The 19,112-nt window shown below is 32.1% G+C and overlaps 1 protein-coding gene across 1 annotated transcript; it reads right to left on the bottom strand.

The window, feature by feature from the left end:
• Window positions 1-745: 745 nt before the first annotated feature.
• LOC130897127 (mannose-1-phosphate guanyltransferase alpha-A) lies at window positions 746-19,073 on the bottom strand. The gene is made up of 7 exons (XM_057805755.1): window positions 18,631-19,073; window positions 18,376-18,574; window positions 16,411-16,594; window positions 10,977-11,185; window positions 8,619-8,907; window positions 4,452-4,716; window positions 746-930 (listed from the first exon to the last, which is right to left on the bottom strand). Exons 1-7 carry the CDS (start codon window positions 18,668-18,670, stop codon window positions 830-832), a joined length of 1,287 nt encoding a protein of 428 aa, XP_057661738.1. The 5' UTR covers window positions 18,671-19,073; the 3' UTR covers window positions 746-829.
• Window positions 19,074-19,112: the final 39 nt, after the last annotated feature.

Here is a 19,112-nt window from a genome sequence, read left to right as displayed (position 1 = left end):
TAGCTTGAGGTTGTATGGTGTCCCGACGTGCAGCTGAGGAAGACAAAAAGTCGAAAGCTAAAATCTAGTATTTTTTCGTGTATAAAACAAATTTTTTTTCTGTAGCGGGAAAAACGATGATTTAATATTGCAAAATTTTATTATTACAGCATTCGAGTCAGAAAATTTGAATTTTGAAATTAGTAGGCTATGTTGAACATATAGCGACAATTAGACTTGCATTGTTAAAGTAACTTTCAAAGTAATCAAATGGATGTCAATTTAATTTAGTGATTTGATATAAAAATTGTCGTTATAATTTAAAACGAAACTATGGACAGTGAACCATGCAGTTATAATTCATTATTCCAATAAACCTTATCTTCTATGAAAGGTTACAACCATAGACATAATAAGTACAACTTTACGTTTGATCACAGAGCACAGTAACAAATTTCACTTCCTCTACTGCTACCCACAGAAGACACCCATCTTAGGGTATGTTCTGTGTCGGTACCTAGTACATATTAAAAGCGCTCCGAAATATGGCGTGCGCTCCAGAATGTGTTGAGTTTGTAGCGTATGTGTCACTGAACGAATTCACTAGTGTTGTACAACAGTTACACAACAGTTTCCTCCGCCGAATGTGACCAATTAGTCTAGTTTTGATGCAACTAATCACTTATTTGATAAATTTCATTTGTACTCAGGGTAAACCAAAACTCAATCCCAATATTTCTCGGTCATTTTAATAAATAGAAAAAAATTGAAATTTTAGAAATTATTTTTATTCCAAAGTAAAATTTATTACAAACGTTTCATTTGTGCAAATATTTCAGACTTTCCATGATTATAATATTATTTCATTTTTAATACTTCTCGCTAACTCTTTATTAGGAAGTACAATAGAATTCAGGAGAATCGTCTCTGATGGCACACTCACCGAGCAACCTGAAAAAGGAAAGTTTCATTTTTTGTTTCAACTTGGCTTGAACTTAAAAGTACTTCAATAATAATAATACTACTTTATTCACAAGTAAATATAATGGTTACAACTGCAGCGGAATGAAATGAGTGAATAAAGAAGAAATGAAAGATGAGTACTAGTTTCGATTTATGACATGAGAACACAATATAAATACAATTTTTCCCACTATCCACTTCTCAGATCTTCTTATGTTTTTGTTAATAATTTATTTTGATTTTAGGTCTCTTTTCATATAAAATATTAAAAATTATAACACCTATTATTTTCAACTCATTTCATATGGAAAGATACCTAGAATCAAAGTAAAGCTCATGATAAAAATATAAATTTATATATATATATATATATATATATATATATATATATATATATATAAACATAAATATATCATAAAAATGAATTTGTGTCTAAAATATAGACAAATGAAAATATAAATAAACACAAATACAATGGAATCATTCGAGTAGACTATCTTATTTGTAATCTTACAGATTGTTATGACTGCTACGAATATTTTGGTTTTCAAATGTATATACCTTCAGCTTATGAATGTATATTGATTTGCTATAAACAGGGTGATTCATAAAGAACTAAAAAGTGTCAATTCCTCTATTTTATTAATATACAGGTTGATTTGTGGAATTGACATAAATTTTAATTGGCCATAGAGTTAACACGGCTCATTCTATTTTTTAAACTTAGAAATTCAAGGATTGGCTTTGGAAGAATTAATTTAGGGATTCTTATTGAATACTGCACCCTGTATGATCTTTGTTTAAATGCAATAAGTGATTTTCAAACTATAGTTGACACTCGATAATCCGAAAACTTGTTAGTCTGATACACTCAGTAATCCGACGTCACGCCCTTAGAATACTTGCATGGTTTGAGAAAAAAATAGTTTTGGATAGTTTATATAAAACTTTTATTACATTTTTTTATTCTTTGATCGATATTTATAGAGAAAAAATGTTTGTAAATTCAAAAATTTTGTAGGTAGTTTAAATATTTCAGTAAGGCACGATGTCATAGGTATAAAATAGACAGTTATTTTCTTGGTTATTCTAAAATGAGCGTTATTATTAAATTTTGATTAATCTGAGAAATGGTATATAAATCGTGTTTTTTGCCAGTATGTTAAAATAAAGTTTTTTTATGATGCCAAGAAATTCGAATATACTACAACTAAAATGGTTCGAAAGTGTTGAGACAATAATATATCTTCAAAATGACATGCTTAATAGAAACAATAAATAAATAGTTACTTACGTTAGATGTCCGGGAAGTGATTTAAATACGGCATGTGATAGATGTTTATAGACGAGGCAAAGAAGGAACTGTATACCGTAATATGTTTTTTTTTATATTGTTTTCGGTTTTAAATAAAAGCCAAAATTGTATAAAAAATTTCATATTTGAAAATTTAACTGAAAAATAGCTCTTTTGAATATTCTCTTATTATTTAAAAAAATAAAAGTTACCAGAAGTCACTAAGGTAACATTGTAAACAAAGGCAGACATATTGAATTTTTGGAAAAACAAAAAATATTTTTCGAAAGAATGGCTGATAATTCAAATAAAATTGCTAAGAAAAGTATTCGAAAAAGTACGCAAAAGAATATGCGAATTTTGCAATTGGCGTAAGAAATAAGAGAAAAGTGCTGATGGAAATGTGATGCTGGATTATTTTTTTGATGTGGTAAGAATAGTTGTTTTTTAGAAGCATCAAAAACATCAAATATGGTCTAAATACTCGATGGTCAATTCAATGATTATGGTTAATGAGAATGCCAACATTTCCTGTTATTCTAAGTTTATAGCTTAAAAAAAAAAATAAAGTTTAGACTACTATCCAAACCAGTCGGAAGGTGCTAAAATAGGAAGAAATTGAAACATTTATGAGAGACGCACCAGACATAGATTATTTAATGGTGAAAGTTATCGCATTAATTGGCATTGCCAGAGATTTTAGAAGGGAAGACATTTATAATTTAGAAGTAGACATGTAAAGGATACTGGTCTTAGTTAGTGGTTCGCATTAATCACACAAAAACACATGTTCGACGAGTTTTTACTGTGATAAACAGCAATGTGGTGCAATATTTGGATGTGTTGCGAAAACACCTTTCACTAAAAGCACTTTTGGTAGACTACAGACAAGGAAAATGCGTGTTGGAATACACACTGTTGGTGGGGCATCTAAAAAAGTTGCTGAATTCTTCAATTTTGAATATCCAGAAAAGTACACCGAACAATGCTTCAGAAGGACTTCGTCAATGCTGTTGGTGGATGGAAGAGTTCATCGATGGCTGAATCCGTCGAGAGCAAATAGAAAATAGCAAGAATGATACAAGCGGGTAAAACTTTTGTACAAGTGTTAAACAAAAACTACAATCTTCCAGCATTATTGAAAATAAAGAAGTACATCCAGTAATTCTTACAATAAATGTTTCTGGTAACAGTAGTTACGCCCTTACTGTTAACATTCAAAAATTACAATAAAAGTTTAGTTATTGATGTTAATTGATTTTTTTATTTCTAATCATTTCAAACAAGAGAATTTAAGAGTACTGTAAAGTACAAGGATATCGTAAAGTACCATTTTCCAGACTCAAATTAGTACTACAAAGTCGACTTTACAGTACAGAATGAAAAAAAAATTATATTTACAATTTAATTATTATCCTCAACAATTTCTTATTTACATGTGTGTAATTAAATAAATTGACAATTGAAAATAGTAAGTAACCAAAAAAATGAATTTAATATAAGAGGTGATAAAAAATGATAATTATATATTAGCAATAAATTATAACCTCAATAATACGAGTTTTTGAACGGGACTACCAGTTGATAATTCTCTGACCGCGCGTTCTATGCCCTCTATTTCGAAAACAGTTCAAGGTATAAAAAAATGTGAAATACAAAAGTTGTAGAGAATTGAATTCTCTACAATATTGATAATAAATACGAATAGTGTAAAACCCATAAATATTTATAAAAGATATATATAAAAGAAAAATTGTTTTTGTGGCTATCGAGCTATACATTAATTTTGAGATTAGTATTCGTATACCAAAATAGAAGTTTTCACGGGGTAATATACGTACGGTAATATGTCGATTTTCCGAGATATTCACCTAATTTGGCCTAAGACGACTGGGCTAAAGATTTGAACTTTCAGTAAAAATTCAATAAAACTTTATATATCTTTTCCATTAGTTATTTATGTAGTTTGAAAATCACTTATTGTATTTAAAAAAAATATTATACTGTGTGAAAAATTCAATATGATTTTTCCAAGACCAATCCTGGAATTTCTAAGTTTTGTTAATATCAGTCGAATACTTGATAGTAGTGTACAGCATCATTTATAGTTATAGAAATTTTTTAGTATACACACTAGATTTATATTTTCAATAAATAATTGAAAATGTTAAAAATCATATTCAAATAGAAAAAACTCAAAAAATTATGATCTTACCTAATATAGTAATAGATGGATTCAACTTTCCGTCCCTATTAAACAATGGTAGATTTTCCATTTTGGCGAATGGTTTATTCGGATCGGGATCTGATGGTGTTCCTTCAACTCTTGCCCATCTACCTACTCTCGATCCCCGTCCGATTATACTATGAAGAACTAAACTGTGTTCCTCTATGGTAGCATCAGTTAAAACTATACTTTCTCGTATTCTTACACCCGATCCTACCGTTACACCAGGACCTATACTTACATTTGGTCCCAACTGAAACGGGAATATTATATAAATTGAGCTCGATTTCAAACAGATCAACTAAAATTAAATTTTGAAAACTACTCTTTATTTTGGAAGCATTCTTATTTGATTTTATTCGTGACTCAACCAAAATGTAAAACTCTATGATGGCAGTTTTAGATTTGACACTTTTGAATGCGTTTGAACTAATTGTCGCAGCATTTTTTCCATTTCGATTGAGGTACCTCCAAACATGTGATTTAACGCATCAACCGCTTTTTCAGGTTCGCAATTTATTCTTGTTCTCCGGGAATAACAAGAAATCATTGGGTGCCAAACAAAGACTGTACGGCGGATGACCCATCAATTCGAGTCGAAGGATCAGTTTCTCCTAGCTACATCGACAAGAAGGACTGAATCGAATCTTCTATCAACCACCACGATGTCAGGTCTGTTATTTGTCACCTGTCTATCTGTGATAATGGATCGACCTATCGCAGTAGAGTCTATAATTGTAATTTTCGAGCACCTTCTGCGGCTGGTACTAGTAATACTATGTGATAATATAAGTATTGTGAAGACTGAATTTTCTTCATTTGTCAGATTGAGTGTTCGAATCCTTGATAACATTATTCTTGTAATTATTCGTGTTAATAACTTGTTGATCCTGGATAACCATCATGAAGCTACAACCTTCTATGTCAACATGCGGCTGGTTGAGGTCGATGAAGGTGCCTTTCGTGACCACTGTTCCAACTTCTCGGTGTCCAATAATATATTCAAGTCAGATTCTGGCGATGCGAGGTTGAGTAATCCTTATCCGACTGGGACTCTGATTTCTTCTGAAAAAATTCACATAGTTTAATTACCTGCCTAGAGTGCAGGTTAAGAAGGTCGATCAAGTCTCTCCCACCCTCTTTTCGGGGTAATGTTGTTCTAATAGTGGATGATTTCGGGTGGTAGTTGTTGTTCTTCGTCATCATTGTTTGTGTCAACCTCTGAATACCCTCTAGCTCTGTTTTCGTCCACTTCAGGATTCGAAAAGAGTACGCTAAAATAGGTGTGGCGTAGGTGTTGATTGCGTGGACTAAGTTGCCTGCATTTCAATCGAATTTCATAAGTGACTTCACTCTTTTGGTGTATTGATCCTGGATTCCTGCTTTTGTCTGCTTGTGGTCCAGCAACTTAGCCTGTTGAAATCCTAGGTATTTGTAGGTTTCTTCGTTTTCCATCGCCTGTACGATATCTCACAGTAGGCAATCCCTGGATCGGGAACGTGCAAACAAGATGGAGGTACATAGTACTACTCTGGAAGTATAGAAAGCGACAGACATCATAGAAGTGGAGTTGGTATATTTATAACGTCGGAATTTACCAAATATGTTAATAATTTTATTCCCATCAGCGACAGGATGGCACTACTCCAGTTAAATAGTAAACTATTTAATATGAATATTATTCAAGTAAATGCCCCTACTTCTGAGAAGAAATATGACAATGAAATAGAACCATTCTATAGCAATTTAAAGAACACAATTAAAAAAGTAAAAAAAAATGAAGTCACATACATCGTAGGTGACTTTAACGCAAAAATTGGACAAGGTCAAAGATCTGTCCGACTTGGTAGGTGAATGATCTGAACTCCGCACCCACCCTGGGGGTGGTTTCCACCCCTTCTCGGTAGTGTAATTTTTTGTCAAAATAACCTCGGATATCGATAGAAGGCCTAATTTTGAGAAAAAAATTATCTTTTTCAAAAAACGCAATACTTCTCAATTTATTGGCAATTTAAATTTTTTCACGTTTATCATCGGTTTTTTGCAAATATTTCCAAAAATATGCATTTTAACGAAAATTTTATGAAGAAAGAATTGTAGCAGGTGAAAACTGAACAAGTTTTTTCATAAAGTGTTCTATGTGCAATATTAAGCGAGATATTAAAGATCAAAGCCGTTTTTTGTTTTGTCTGTCTCGATTTATTCAACACCATCTAGCGGCGAGCAGATACATTTTATGCATTCTAATGAAATAGGGTTTTGTAGTGCTTGAAATAAGTTTTAAAATGAGCTCTGTTAAAAGTCTTTTGCACATAAAATGAGTGAGCTGTAATTCAAATAAGAAAAACCTCTAATGGTTTTTTCTTTTAAATCAATGGGTTTCATAAGTGCCATTTTCACCAAAAATTAAAATTAATCGTATTCCGTCTAAAATTAACTTTAAGAGTTTGATAGATTCTAGCAGTTTAGCTGCTTTGGGACACATTTTTCAAAAAATCACGATTTTGAGAAAAAAAATTTTCGAATTTTTAAAAAAATCACCTTTTCATAATAACTCAAAAATGATGAAAGATACGTATAAAAGTATAATGATGAAAAATGCTGGTCTTTTTCTGACCAAAATTTTGTTTCTGTTACAGAAAAATTGACGGAGATATGATTGTGTAAAGGGCACGCGGCAGCGCAATCACAGTCTCTCTCGAGGCCTTTGATCCTTCACCGTTTTAAAATAAAAGATTTGTCAATATATATTGTACTGAAAAAAGTTGTAGCTCTTTTAATTACCTTTAAAATGGTTTTTTTATAAATTGTGATTGCATCAAAATTGAAAGAGTTATGGTCCAAAAACTAATCGTATTTTCTTCTACTTAGTAAACTTAAAATTTCGGAGTGTGAATATTTGGAGCAAAGTGAAAGTACACAGTAATAGAGACCCAAAACTATTATCTTATGTATATAATATATACATATTATGACACATATATTTTAAAAGCGTCGAAAGGGGGTTAAAAATTCGATAATCAAGATGGAAAACATAAAATATTATTTACTCTATACTTAAATCTTTTTATGTCATACCAAAGTAATTTTTTCAATTTAGGGGTCGTTTACAAGAGTTGTAATGTTTTCAAGGGGTTGGAAATGATTTTATTATGAGGTAATTATGTTAGAAATCACTTTACAATTTCACCCCTTAATATTAAAATTAATATAAATTTTCTAGCGATAAATTGGTTCAATGTCAATTTTTCCATTAAGGAGTTGTTTACACCTCTTAAAAATAATAGGCGGGGCTCAGATCATTTTCACTTTTGAAGTTAAGGGTAAAATGAGCCTAATTCCAAAATTTCATGCCAATCGCTCCACATTAAAATAATTCGGAGGTATGACTATTTTTCACACTAGATTTGTTCTTTGTGTGGCAGTACCGTCGGCTTCAAAAAACTATATGAAAATTTAAGCGCCTTAAAGCTCCAGATGAAAACGTGAGCGTGTCTAACAAAGGCAAGGAGAATGGTTTGCCAGCTGTAATATATGTGTGCATTTTGGTGATGGCTCCAAAATATTTTGGGAAGGAATTTGTTTCGTTGCTCGTACAGAATTGGACCCTATACGTACGAGCCTAATATTATTCAGACAACATTATTGTCGAACATGCGATGCCTTTTGCTCCGTTTGATAGCCTAATTTTTCATTCACGTCCCAACGTGGCTAAACAGGTTATTGGCTACCTACATGATGTCAATATCCCTTTATTAGAGTGGCCACCTAACAGTCCGCAGATGATTCCGATAGAACATCTATGGGACTATCTCAAAAAGATAATTCGAAGTCATAGTCATAGTTTCTAATCACAACTAACTCATAAAGGTCGCTATTGAAGAGTAGAGTAGTGATAAGAAGTAGAGAATGGCCTCGCGGTATTAGGGTTGACCCACGTGCATTTATTATGATAATTTATTTATGCATTTCTAGCAAAAACAAGGTTATGTTACGGTCATATTCGACTAATTTGTAAGTGTTCATTATTATTTGAATATACCTAACTTAGTTTTGTTTTTATATTTTAGTGTAGTGCGTTAAATTTGTCCATGAGTTTATTTATATCTACATTATAAAATTAGTCCTAGAAACATATTAACAAAATCTACTTACTACTGCAGTCGGATGAATTGACGCAGTTTTGTCTACTAGTACATCCGGATAAATAACGCAAGTATCTCCACCACCCCCAGATGCACATAATCTTTCCGGATGCTTAGTTCGATATAGTTGAAGATAATGGCGGTTAGCGTAAATAGCGGAACCAGCAGTTTTTAACTGTGACCACCAGTTTGTGACGGGCATTGCATATATCTGTCCGGATCCGGCGAGGGGGGCTATAATTTCTTGCTCTAATTCGATATAACCTGTATCTCTATAACCGTTACCGTTGTAATTTTTGCTGTAACCAAATTCACAAATTTTTAAATTAAAACAAAAACCAATAATTTTTTGATCGTCAATTTATGTATGATTATATTTTCAAATAATAAACGTAATAGATATTTACGATATAAGAGTCGTAAAGATTTATATTACGAAATGAGATGGGAAATTTGTAATAACCCATTGAATATCGTAATATTAATTTACGATATGAATATAGTACATTATTACTACCAATAATATTAATTATTTACTCAAAATTAGTCAATATTCCTGAAATTAATGATATTAGAATCATGTAACAAGCAAGCGTTGCGCTTATTGTTGATTTATTTTGCAAACTGTCAATTTTGACTTCATTTTGGTATAATTGTATCGACATGGGTTCCGACTATGAAAGTGTGGATTCTGATATAGAACTTGCTGCAAATAACGCAATTCAAACCCTAGTACCCGCTAAATCCTGCAATGGATACGAAAAAGAATATGAGCGATTCGAAGACTGGTGCAGTTCAAAAAAAGTCCGAAGAAAATTTTATTAGCTTATTTTGCTGAGAAAGCTGAAAAAGAAAAGGCATCATCATTATGGACACATGATAGTATGCTGAGAACAATGATATCTGTGACGAGAAATTTTCAAAGGAAAATATACATAGATTTTTGAAAGAAACCAATGATGATCAATTCTTGATGATGAAGGTAAGATTATACGTAAATATAGTGTCTTTTCCATGTAGCATATTATTTTTATAAGTTTCCTCAATCGTGGGTGTGTTTGGCGCCTGCCGAAGAGAAGAATTGATGAAGTTAAAAATTGGTGATGTAGTTGACGAACTAAAACTAAAATTCAAAGAGAATTTGCTATTACTAGAGGAAACATCGCTGGTTTTGACTGCTTGAATAACGTCCGAAAATATGTTTCACTTCGACCTCAAAATATAGTCCATGGTCGGTTTTTTATTTTATATAAAAAAGGAAAATGTTTTTCTCAACCAATTAGTATCAATACTTTTGGACGCATTCCAAAAGAAATAGTAACGTTTCTGGAAATACCAAATCCATCACAATATACAGTTCACTGTTTTAAAAGATCATCAGCATCCCTACTTGCTGATGCTGGTGTTGATAGGCACATTTTGAAGAGACATGGTGGATGGAAATTCAGTAGTGTCGCTGAAGGATATGTAGAAACATCCTTAGAAAAGAAAAAAATATAGCTACTAAAATAATAGGAGGAGAAATTGTTTCTACAAAAAATTCATTTGAAATTGAAAACTACAATTTTTCAATTGCCTCCACGTCAGCTGAAATAAACATCACTAATTGTACAGGTGTTGTGTTTAATTATTATAATAAATGAGGTTTAATTTTCTATTCATGAGTTCATTCCACTAGTGCGGTAAAGTATCTCATTACGAAACTCATATTAGTATCTTAATGTTTGATATTACATATTGGTAGTAGGTAAATTGTTTTACATCCCTAACAATACCAGAAATTCATGATGATTTCCTTAATTTTTGAGAATTTGAGGCGCCTAGAATCTAAATCCGTGAAGTCCATCTTAAGAAATTTTTGGGAAAGTACAAAAAGAATGTCACAAACAAAAAAATCATGAGAAATTATTAATTTTTTCACCAAAACATCAATAATTTTTTACTTTATAACCGAGACAATGTTTGATCGAGATCCCCAAAATAGTTTCATAAATCTTTAGAAAAATTTAAAATCAATATTCGGATTTTGCTATTAAGATTGGCGGGATTTAAAATAGAAATAAGCTTAGACTGCAAAGTGGTTGAGCTATAAAAGCCATAATAATTGTAATTTTTTTACACTTCAATAATAAAAAATCTTGCAAAGTATCATAAAACAAAATTTAATATTTTGTAAAAAGTACACAGTCTTTATTGTTACTAGATCACACAATATCTGTATCAAGTTTCTCATCAACAATAATGTTTGTATTTTGTATAATTGTATAGGAAACAATATCAAACTTAAATTCAAAAAAATATTCATTTGGCGGTTTTTGATTCTAGGCACCTCATTTATTCAATTTATTGTAATACATCAGTAACAAACCTATATTGTTCCTGTTGTTTCATATGAACAGCACCTATGGTATGGAATATTTCTGGGGAGAATACATATACTCCACAATTAATTAATGTTGAAACATAAGAACTGGGTTTCTCGACATAATGAGTTACCTCGAAGGTTTCTCTATTTGTTACAATACATCCATAGTTCAAAGATTGATGTCTTGTAGCTTCAGTCCCCATTATTGTTACCTAACACAAAAATAGTTATTTACGTAACTAGTTATGAAAAGAGCGATATTGTTTTGCCAATGACGCGAGTTGAACAATATCGTTCATTTCATAACGTGTTTACGTACGTTTTATCTAATTCCGCGCTTTTTTAATAAGGCCAACGATGACAAAACTTTTTTACTGAAAATACCTTATTCTTATGTTTTTTAGGTTGCTGAATGCAAATATGAAGCTTAAAAAGCTGTAACACCCACCATTTATTCACATTTTATAGTTACATTCATGAAATCAAGCAACATTTTTAGAATTTAACAGCTTTTTTATAGTTAAAATAAAATTGAAAAAATAGGTCTAATGAACCAAGACCGACTCCATACCTATCTAGAGGTATGAACGAAGATGATATTGGTAGTACTGATGAAATACAAGGTAAACATTTGATGTTTAGTTTAGTTTCAACCTAATCTCAGTTTCACGTTTCCGTTTCCTGTATGTACATGTGCTCAGTGCAATGCTTAATCGCGGTTGTAAAAACTCTGCTGACAGTTTTTGTTATATTTGTGGTGAGTTTGTTATTAAAAAACACCAAAGAAACATTACAGACTTTGTAAAAAAGGTTTATCTACCATACTTTAGAACTAAACTTGGAGATCAGGATAAATCTTGGGCGCCGCATAAGATTTATTATGTATGTGTTGAAGACATTAGAAAATGGTTAAAAAAAAAGTAAAAACACTTCAAATTTGCTGTTCCTATGATATGGAGGGAATCAAGAAATCATTCCGATGACTGTTACTTTTGCAGTGTGTATATTACTGGTCATAACTCTAAAAACAAGAACGTAATAAGCTACCCTAACCTTCCCTCCGCTATCCCACCAGTAGGACACGGTGTAGATTTGCAGGTTCCTGAACCACCAGAGGACTTAAATTCTATTGTAACAGTATGTAACACGATGAAGCAATTTTCAAAGTATTTTGAACAAGAGGGTGATTTGGTGTACTGCTCAGACATTCCTGGTCTAATAAGTGAGTTTGGAATTTAGTACAAAAAAGAAGACTGGTGGCTGTTTATTGATTCATCTAAAAATAGTTTGAAGGCTGTTTTACTACCAACGGTAACGTGTATGCTTCTGTACCTGTCGGTCATTCTGTACTTATGAAAGAGAGCTACGAAAATCTAGAAATAGTGTTAAATAAAATAGGTTATTCTGCACATGGTTGGATGTTTGTGTGATTTGAAAGTAACGTGCATGCTCCTTGGTCAGCAAGGTGGTATTACCAAGTTTCCATGTTTTCTGTGTGATTGGGACAGTAGAGCTATGAATCAACATTGATGCAAAAATAACTGGCCTGCTAGAGAGTCTTTAAAGCCTGACGAAAAGAACATTCTACGCAAAAACCTTGTAGACTCAAAAAACGTGCTTCTACCATCACTACATATCAAGTTAGGCCTTTTGGAAAGAGTTTGTAAGGGCTTTGCCTAAAGACGGGCCTTATTCAAATATCTCTGTCAGAAATTTCTACATCTTTCAGAAACTAAATTGAAAGAAGGCGTCTTTACCGGTCCTGATATTAGAAAAATGATGTTTGACGTTAACTTCGAATCCACAATGACCTCAAATGAAAAAGAAGCATGGGTGTATCCTTCAAGAAAGTTGTCACCAAATTCTTGGGAAATGAAAAAGACCCAGAATATAAGTCTATTGTTGGCAAAATGCTAAAAAAGTTTGAAGAGTTAGGATGTATGATGAGCCACTTTTTGAACAGCCACCTCGATTACTTCCCGGACTATTTAGGAAATGATAGTGAGGAGCAAGGTGAATGTTTTCACCAGGATGTTAAAGTGATGGAAAAACGTTACCAGGGCTGCTGAAACACCAACATGATGGGGGATTTCTGTTGGTCACTTCACCGGGAAGTTCAGCAAGCGAATCATCGCAGAAAAAATTACGCAAGAGGTTTCAAAGAAAAAAGGGAAAGAAAATATAGAGAAATTCCAGTTGACAAGTAAACCCTGTATTACCACACTACATTATTATACTGTAAATACAAACCATTTTTATGATGTAAAATAGTGTTTCATTGATTTACCATACAGGGGTAATAAAATACATATTGCTTGGAAACTGTGAGTGATTTAAAAAAACTAAGGCCAGATTTGGATTCAGCACATAAAAATCAGCTATTAAAATAAAAAAAAGTTTTTCGTTGGCCTGTGATAATTGGAAGAATCTTCAATTACAATGAAAATATCAATGTGGAAACAAATGGTGTTACAAGTATTCAAGAATTTAACAACTATTAACTTAGATCCAAGCAATATACGATTAATCAAAAATATCTATAACAATCAAACAGCAGTAGTGCGTGTTGAGGACATGGAGATAGACGAAATGAAATTCAAAATGGAGTTCGTTAAGGCTGCATTTTTTCTACACAGCTATTTAATCTATATTTTCAGTTTGTATTTCAGAAAGCGATGGAGGAGAGACATGAGGGTGTAAACATCGGAGGAACATTGATCAACAACTTAAGATTCGCCGATGATACTACTATAATGACTGAGAGTGAAGAAGATTCTATTAGAGAAAATCAACCGAGAATGTGAAAATGTAAGACTCACTATAAATATTAAAAAAACTAAATTCATGGTTATAGCTAAAAACCAAATTATTAATATTAACCCTAATCTCACACTGAATGGAAAACAAATAGAATGGGTGCAAAAATACAAGTATCTTGGTTTAGTCATAAACCAAGATACCATAAATGGATCCCGACGAAGAAATCAAGAACAGAATTGAAATAGCTCTTAAGGCATTTGTCAAGTACTCCTCAATGTTTGCAAATGGAAATCTAAGCCTCCACGTCAGAATAGGATTCATGGAATATTATGTGTGGTGAGTACTGTTGTACGGAGTGGAAACCTGGACCTTGGAAGCTCGAATGACCAAAAACTTGAGGCATTTGAGATGCGGCTCTATAGACGCAACCTGAAGATACACTGGGCTGACAGAATCATCATCGACGAAGTACTAAGACGCATTGGTCGCAAAAGAAAGCTGTTGACAATTATTAAGATAAGAAAAGCATGTTACATAGGACACATCTTACGCAACAACAAATCCCTACTGCTACAGAACATAATGCTGGGCAGAGTAGAGGAAAAAAAGCATCGGCAAGAAGAAGAAATCCTGGCTCCATAACATAAGAGAATGGACAAATTGAGCGTCGGAGAATTGTTTCATGTTGTGAGGGACGGGGAAAGAAAAAGAAACGCTTTATTGTCAAAAAATTGTTACAATTTGTAAACAAAAGCTTGTAAAAACAAAAAAAAACAAACAAAAATAACTAAATAAAGACGAAACAAATAAAATTTCAATGTACAGAAGAAAATCATAATGAGTAAAAAAATTATAAGTAATAGTAATAAGTAATAATTAGTATATTAGTCCATAGCAAAATTACTAGTATGCAGCATGCCCGGAATTAAATATTATTTCAATTGGCAATTGATTGTGCATTTTTTGCATTGTACAATATTGAGCCCTTAACTAATTCTGAACGTGGAATAGGTAGGTAAAGATCGTGCTCCGAGTTCCTAGGTGGATACCCGTGCAACGATCTTTCTTTTAAATGCTAAATATATACTATATTTATATATATGCCCAGTAAGCGTCACAACCTTTACCAGCTCTCCTTTTGTTTCAAAATCTTCAAATACCATTCTTACAAAAAGATCCAACTGAGCTCTATCAACTGTATCTGTTAATTCGTCAATTTATAAGGAAAAATAACTACAACGATCAACATCAATTTTAAGCTGTGAAACTAAATCACAACTCATAGCTTCAAGTCTTCGCATCACTGTATTAGAAGAAAACTGAAAACATAAAGTAAGTAAGAACATAAAGTTCTTACATAACTACCCTTCTTAACTGATATCTGGAGGTTATGGAAAATGTAACGTTTTATAATGTCAGGGAGTGAATTAAAGTGTCACATTTGTTAGCGGAATTAGATAAAATATTATTTAATATAAAATATACACTCCTCCAAATGTAGTTACGAGTGTCGAGACACCGGATAATATGTTTATATAAGGCCAGTTTAGGGTCGATCGTCAGCAACTACGCCTACAGATTTTTGAGACTACAAACTTTACGAAGAGGAGATGTAATGGCAAGACATCTTTAACAAGAGTTAACTGAAGCACTAATGTAGGAGTCACTTCACAAACTGTGAGAAATATTTTAAGAAATGCTGGATTTGGAACCAGAGTAGTTGACACTGCTCCTCAACTGACCAGGGAATACCGTGCAGCTAAGTTAAGATTCATAAGAGCATGCAAACTGGAATTTTTAAGATTGGAGTAAAATACTTTTTGTAGACGAGTCCAGATTTTATCTATGTACTCCAGTTCGAAGAATACCTGTTTATAGAAGATATAGGGAGAGGTATTTTCATTACAACATAAGACCCTCAGCAAATTTTGGAGGAGGGTCTATCATATTGTGGAGTGGAATATCTTTTAGGGCCCACACAGTCTTGGTACTGTTAGATTGAGGATCATTAACTGCTCATTGGTACATTATAAATATTTTAAGTCTACAAGTTATTCCTTTTATATTTAATGACTTTGTGTTAATGCATAATAACTCACATCTTTATGTCACAAGATTGGGACTCTTGTAACTTAAGAGGTAAATATTGTAGCTTCAGACTGGTCTGCACACAGCCCGGACTTAAATCCTATTGAGGACAATATTTACAGAAGGATGAGATTTGATATCAGCTATTCTTCTGCAACTGCAAGAAGTGTTAAGGACTGAATTGCAAAATTTGGACCAAAATTACTTGGAGGACTTGATCAGAAGTATGCTACGGCGTTGACGAGATGTGATTAGGGCTCGAGGAGGCAACAAATTTAACTAAATCCAATAAATTTTAAAAAATTATTTTGTACTGTACTTTTCAATTCTAAGTTCCTTTAATTAACACGTATAAATTACTTTTAAATCGCTTTCTATCCATTATCATATATCCACTATCATATAAATAATAATAGTTGTTCTATCTCATTGCAATAATCAGTAATTATAGTGATGCAATACTTTATTGGAGGAGTGTACTTTAGCTAACAAAAATGGATTAAAAAATCGAACATTTGAACTATATGATTAATGAATGATAGCTAATTGAGATCTTGTTATAAATAAATAGAAGAATGTTTTAACTAACCAATGCTGTTTTATCAGATTTTTCAACTGCAGCTTTATGAAACTGATAAAGTTCCAAAAGTGGAAAATCAGAGCATACATCACCATTCATAACAAAAAATGCTTCTGGATTTCCAAACCTAATTTGATCTCGGAAATGGTACAAACCACCAGCAGTGCCCAAAGCTACATATTCTTGGAGATATCTATAACATAATATAAAACCTTCACTATAACAAATATCATCTTAACTAATTTACAACAAGTAATAAAGAGAACAACCAAATAATTTGTGAATATAGATTATGACCAATATGAAGACATTTCTAGAATCTGTATTTACTAAATGAGTAAAAAATAGAATTTTAATATTTTTATTTAGAAAGCGGGCATGCGCTGTAGGCTACAGCCACGTAAACATTCCGCCATTATTGATGCTCCTGCCAAGTGTGAATTGTGATTCATTTTCTACAGGCTGAAGGCCATAGTGCTGCAGAAATCCATCAGATAATGAGTAGTGTGTATGGGAAAAACTTGATGAGTGATGGTGTTGTACGGAAATGGTGTCGAAAGTTTAAAGATGGCCGTAATGATGTGCATGATTAAGGGGGCCAAGGACGAAAATTTTTCATTTTAGATGACCTGGTTCAACGAATTGACAGAATGGTTGAATAAAACCACAGATTCACCATTACTGTTTTGTCTACGGAATTTCCAGAAGTTTCAAGGTCTGTTTTGTACTCTATTGTTACTGAACGAATAGGCTACATTGGCGGCAACTTTCTTTGAAGAAGGTATTGAAAAGCTTGTCCATAAATATGACAAATGTCAATCTCTTTGATTATGTGGAAAAGTAACCATAAATTTACCAAACTTTTGGTAATAAAATTATTGTTTTTTATGAAAATGTCTTAAATTTATAGCCTATCAGAGGTGGATAAAACAGCCCTCATATTAAGTATCAGGTGTGAAATAAAAAGTGAATCAATTCAAACTATTAATAAAATTAGTATGCAAGCCAGTTCATGAGTGTAAAGAATTAGTTCGATCGGATACAAAGAACGATATAGTGCAGAGAGCAATGGAGCATTTGTTGATTGTTGTATTTGAGGTTATTTGATGTGATTCAGGCTTTGTAGTATTAACAATACAGGAAAACGATTTACTACTTTTGGATATTTTACATTCATCTGATGACAAAGAAGTAGTGCCATCGTCACTTATTGCACTGTCTTGCACTGCACTGGCTAAACTGACTCAGACCTAGTGCAAGCAGTACAGTGAACTGAATGAACTAATTTTCTTGCTCTGCTATAAAAAGAACAGCGACAAAAATAGAAAGAAAAACAAATAAGATCCTAAAAAAATATAAAAAAACTCAAACCGAGAAGAGCCATTTTTGCTTACATTTTCACTTTCTTCTGGCCAAAATCTCCCTTCAGAAATAGTTAGGCAATCACAACCCCAGTCCTGTAGAGGAGCTAATCCTAATCATTACAAAAGTTAGTTGTCTAGTGTAAGTGTTTAAATAAATTAAAAGAGTAAAGGTCAGTATGTATAAATTTATCCTGCCATTGAAAAACAGTTTAAATAAATTAAAAAATAAGAAAAACATTGGAATAAGACAAAACCTTTACTTCTAATTCTTTGAAGATTGTTTGAAGATATGTGCTGGAAGTTGATATTATACTTTGGAATATTTTAATGTTTACTACAAATAATACAAATAACATGATTTATATATGTAAATAATATAGGAATTCATGTAAATAATTTTTGTTATCAGATTCTGGAATATGAATGACAATGAAAATGAATAATAAACACAATATCCAAAAAAACTGACAAAATCAAATTAAGATAGTCTTTGATAATATGTTGATAAAGATATCAAAATTGAGCTAATATGTTCTAATATTTATTTATGATATATATTTAGAATTTTAACCTGATGTAACTAACCCTTCATTATTTTTAAATTACTCACTTGACTGTAATATTATACAGCTGTTGCATTTCTGATGCAAATGGTTGAATTTGAGATACTGGATAAAATCCAATTATCAGAATTTCTCGCAGTCCTTTTATAGCTAAGCATGCTTCAATGTGATGTTGGATAAGTGGTAAACCAGCTACAGGGAAAAGAGGCTTTGGGATGTCTAAGGAAAGCGGTCTAAACCGTGTACCTGCAAATAAACAAAATAAAAACATGAATTTATAAATCACCATTTATTAAAATTACCTTTTTGTGGGCCTCCAATCAAAATTACAGCTTTAAGCATTGCTTATTAAAATTAAAGAACTAATCAGTAATTTATCTATAATTCATTTCATCTATCGACACGTAAGTCGCCAGTGTTTAATCAAGCAAATTGTTTTGATTTAGGCGTTTCGTATGTTTTTTGACATTTCACAACAGTTGTAACTTCAAAAGTAGTGAATCATTTGACAATTAAGTCATACGTAGTTGGTTGAAATATTTTTATAATAAAGTTGTGGGTTATATGCTTCTATAAATTGGTTCGGATACTATATTGAAACCATTAGAATACTATTTGTTAAGATAAGTTTGTTATCTTTAACGAAATAAATGTAATACGTAGTAAAAAAGTATATTCCGGGATTAAAGCTATTAATAGAAATGTAATTTGTACAGACAGATAGGCAACTTCATATACAAATATGATTCTTCCTTTTTATTGCCGCTTTCGACAGTTACAAGTT

This window comes from Diorhabda carinulata, chromosome 8 (assembly GCF_026250575.1).
Source record: "Diorhabda carinulata isolate Delta chromosome 8, icDioCari1.1, whole genome shotgun sequence".
Lineage (NCBI taxonomy): Eukaryota > Metazoa > Arthropoda > Insecta > Coleoptera > Chrysomelidae > Diorhabda > Diorhabda carinulata.
Note: the sequence above shows the minus strand (reverse complement) of the source record. Positions and strands in the feature narration are given on the sequence as shown.

Excerpts from the sequence above, each read along its gene's own strand:
- LOC130897127 (XM_057805755.1), bottom strand. The coding sequence starts at position 18,670 with ATGCTTAAAGCTGTAATTTTGATTGGAGGCCCACAAAAAG. Across the intron at positions 11,186-16,410 it reads AATCTGATAAAACAGCATTG|GTAACAATAATGGGGACTGA; the intron begins GTTAGTTAAAAC and ends TTTTTGTGTTAG. Across the intron at positions 4,717-8,618 it reads CAATTCATCCGACTGCAGTA|TTGGGACCAAATGTAAGTAT; the intron begins GTAAGTAGATTT and ends TTCCCGTTTCAG.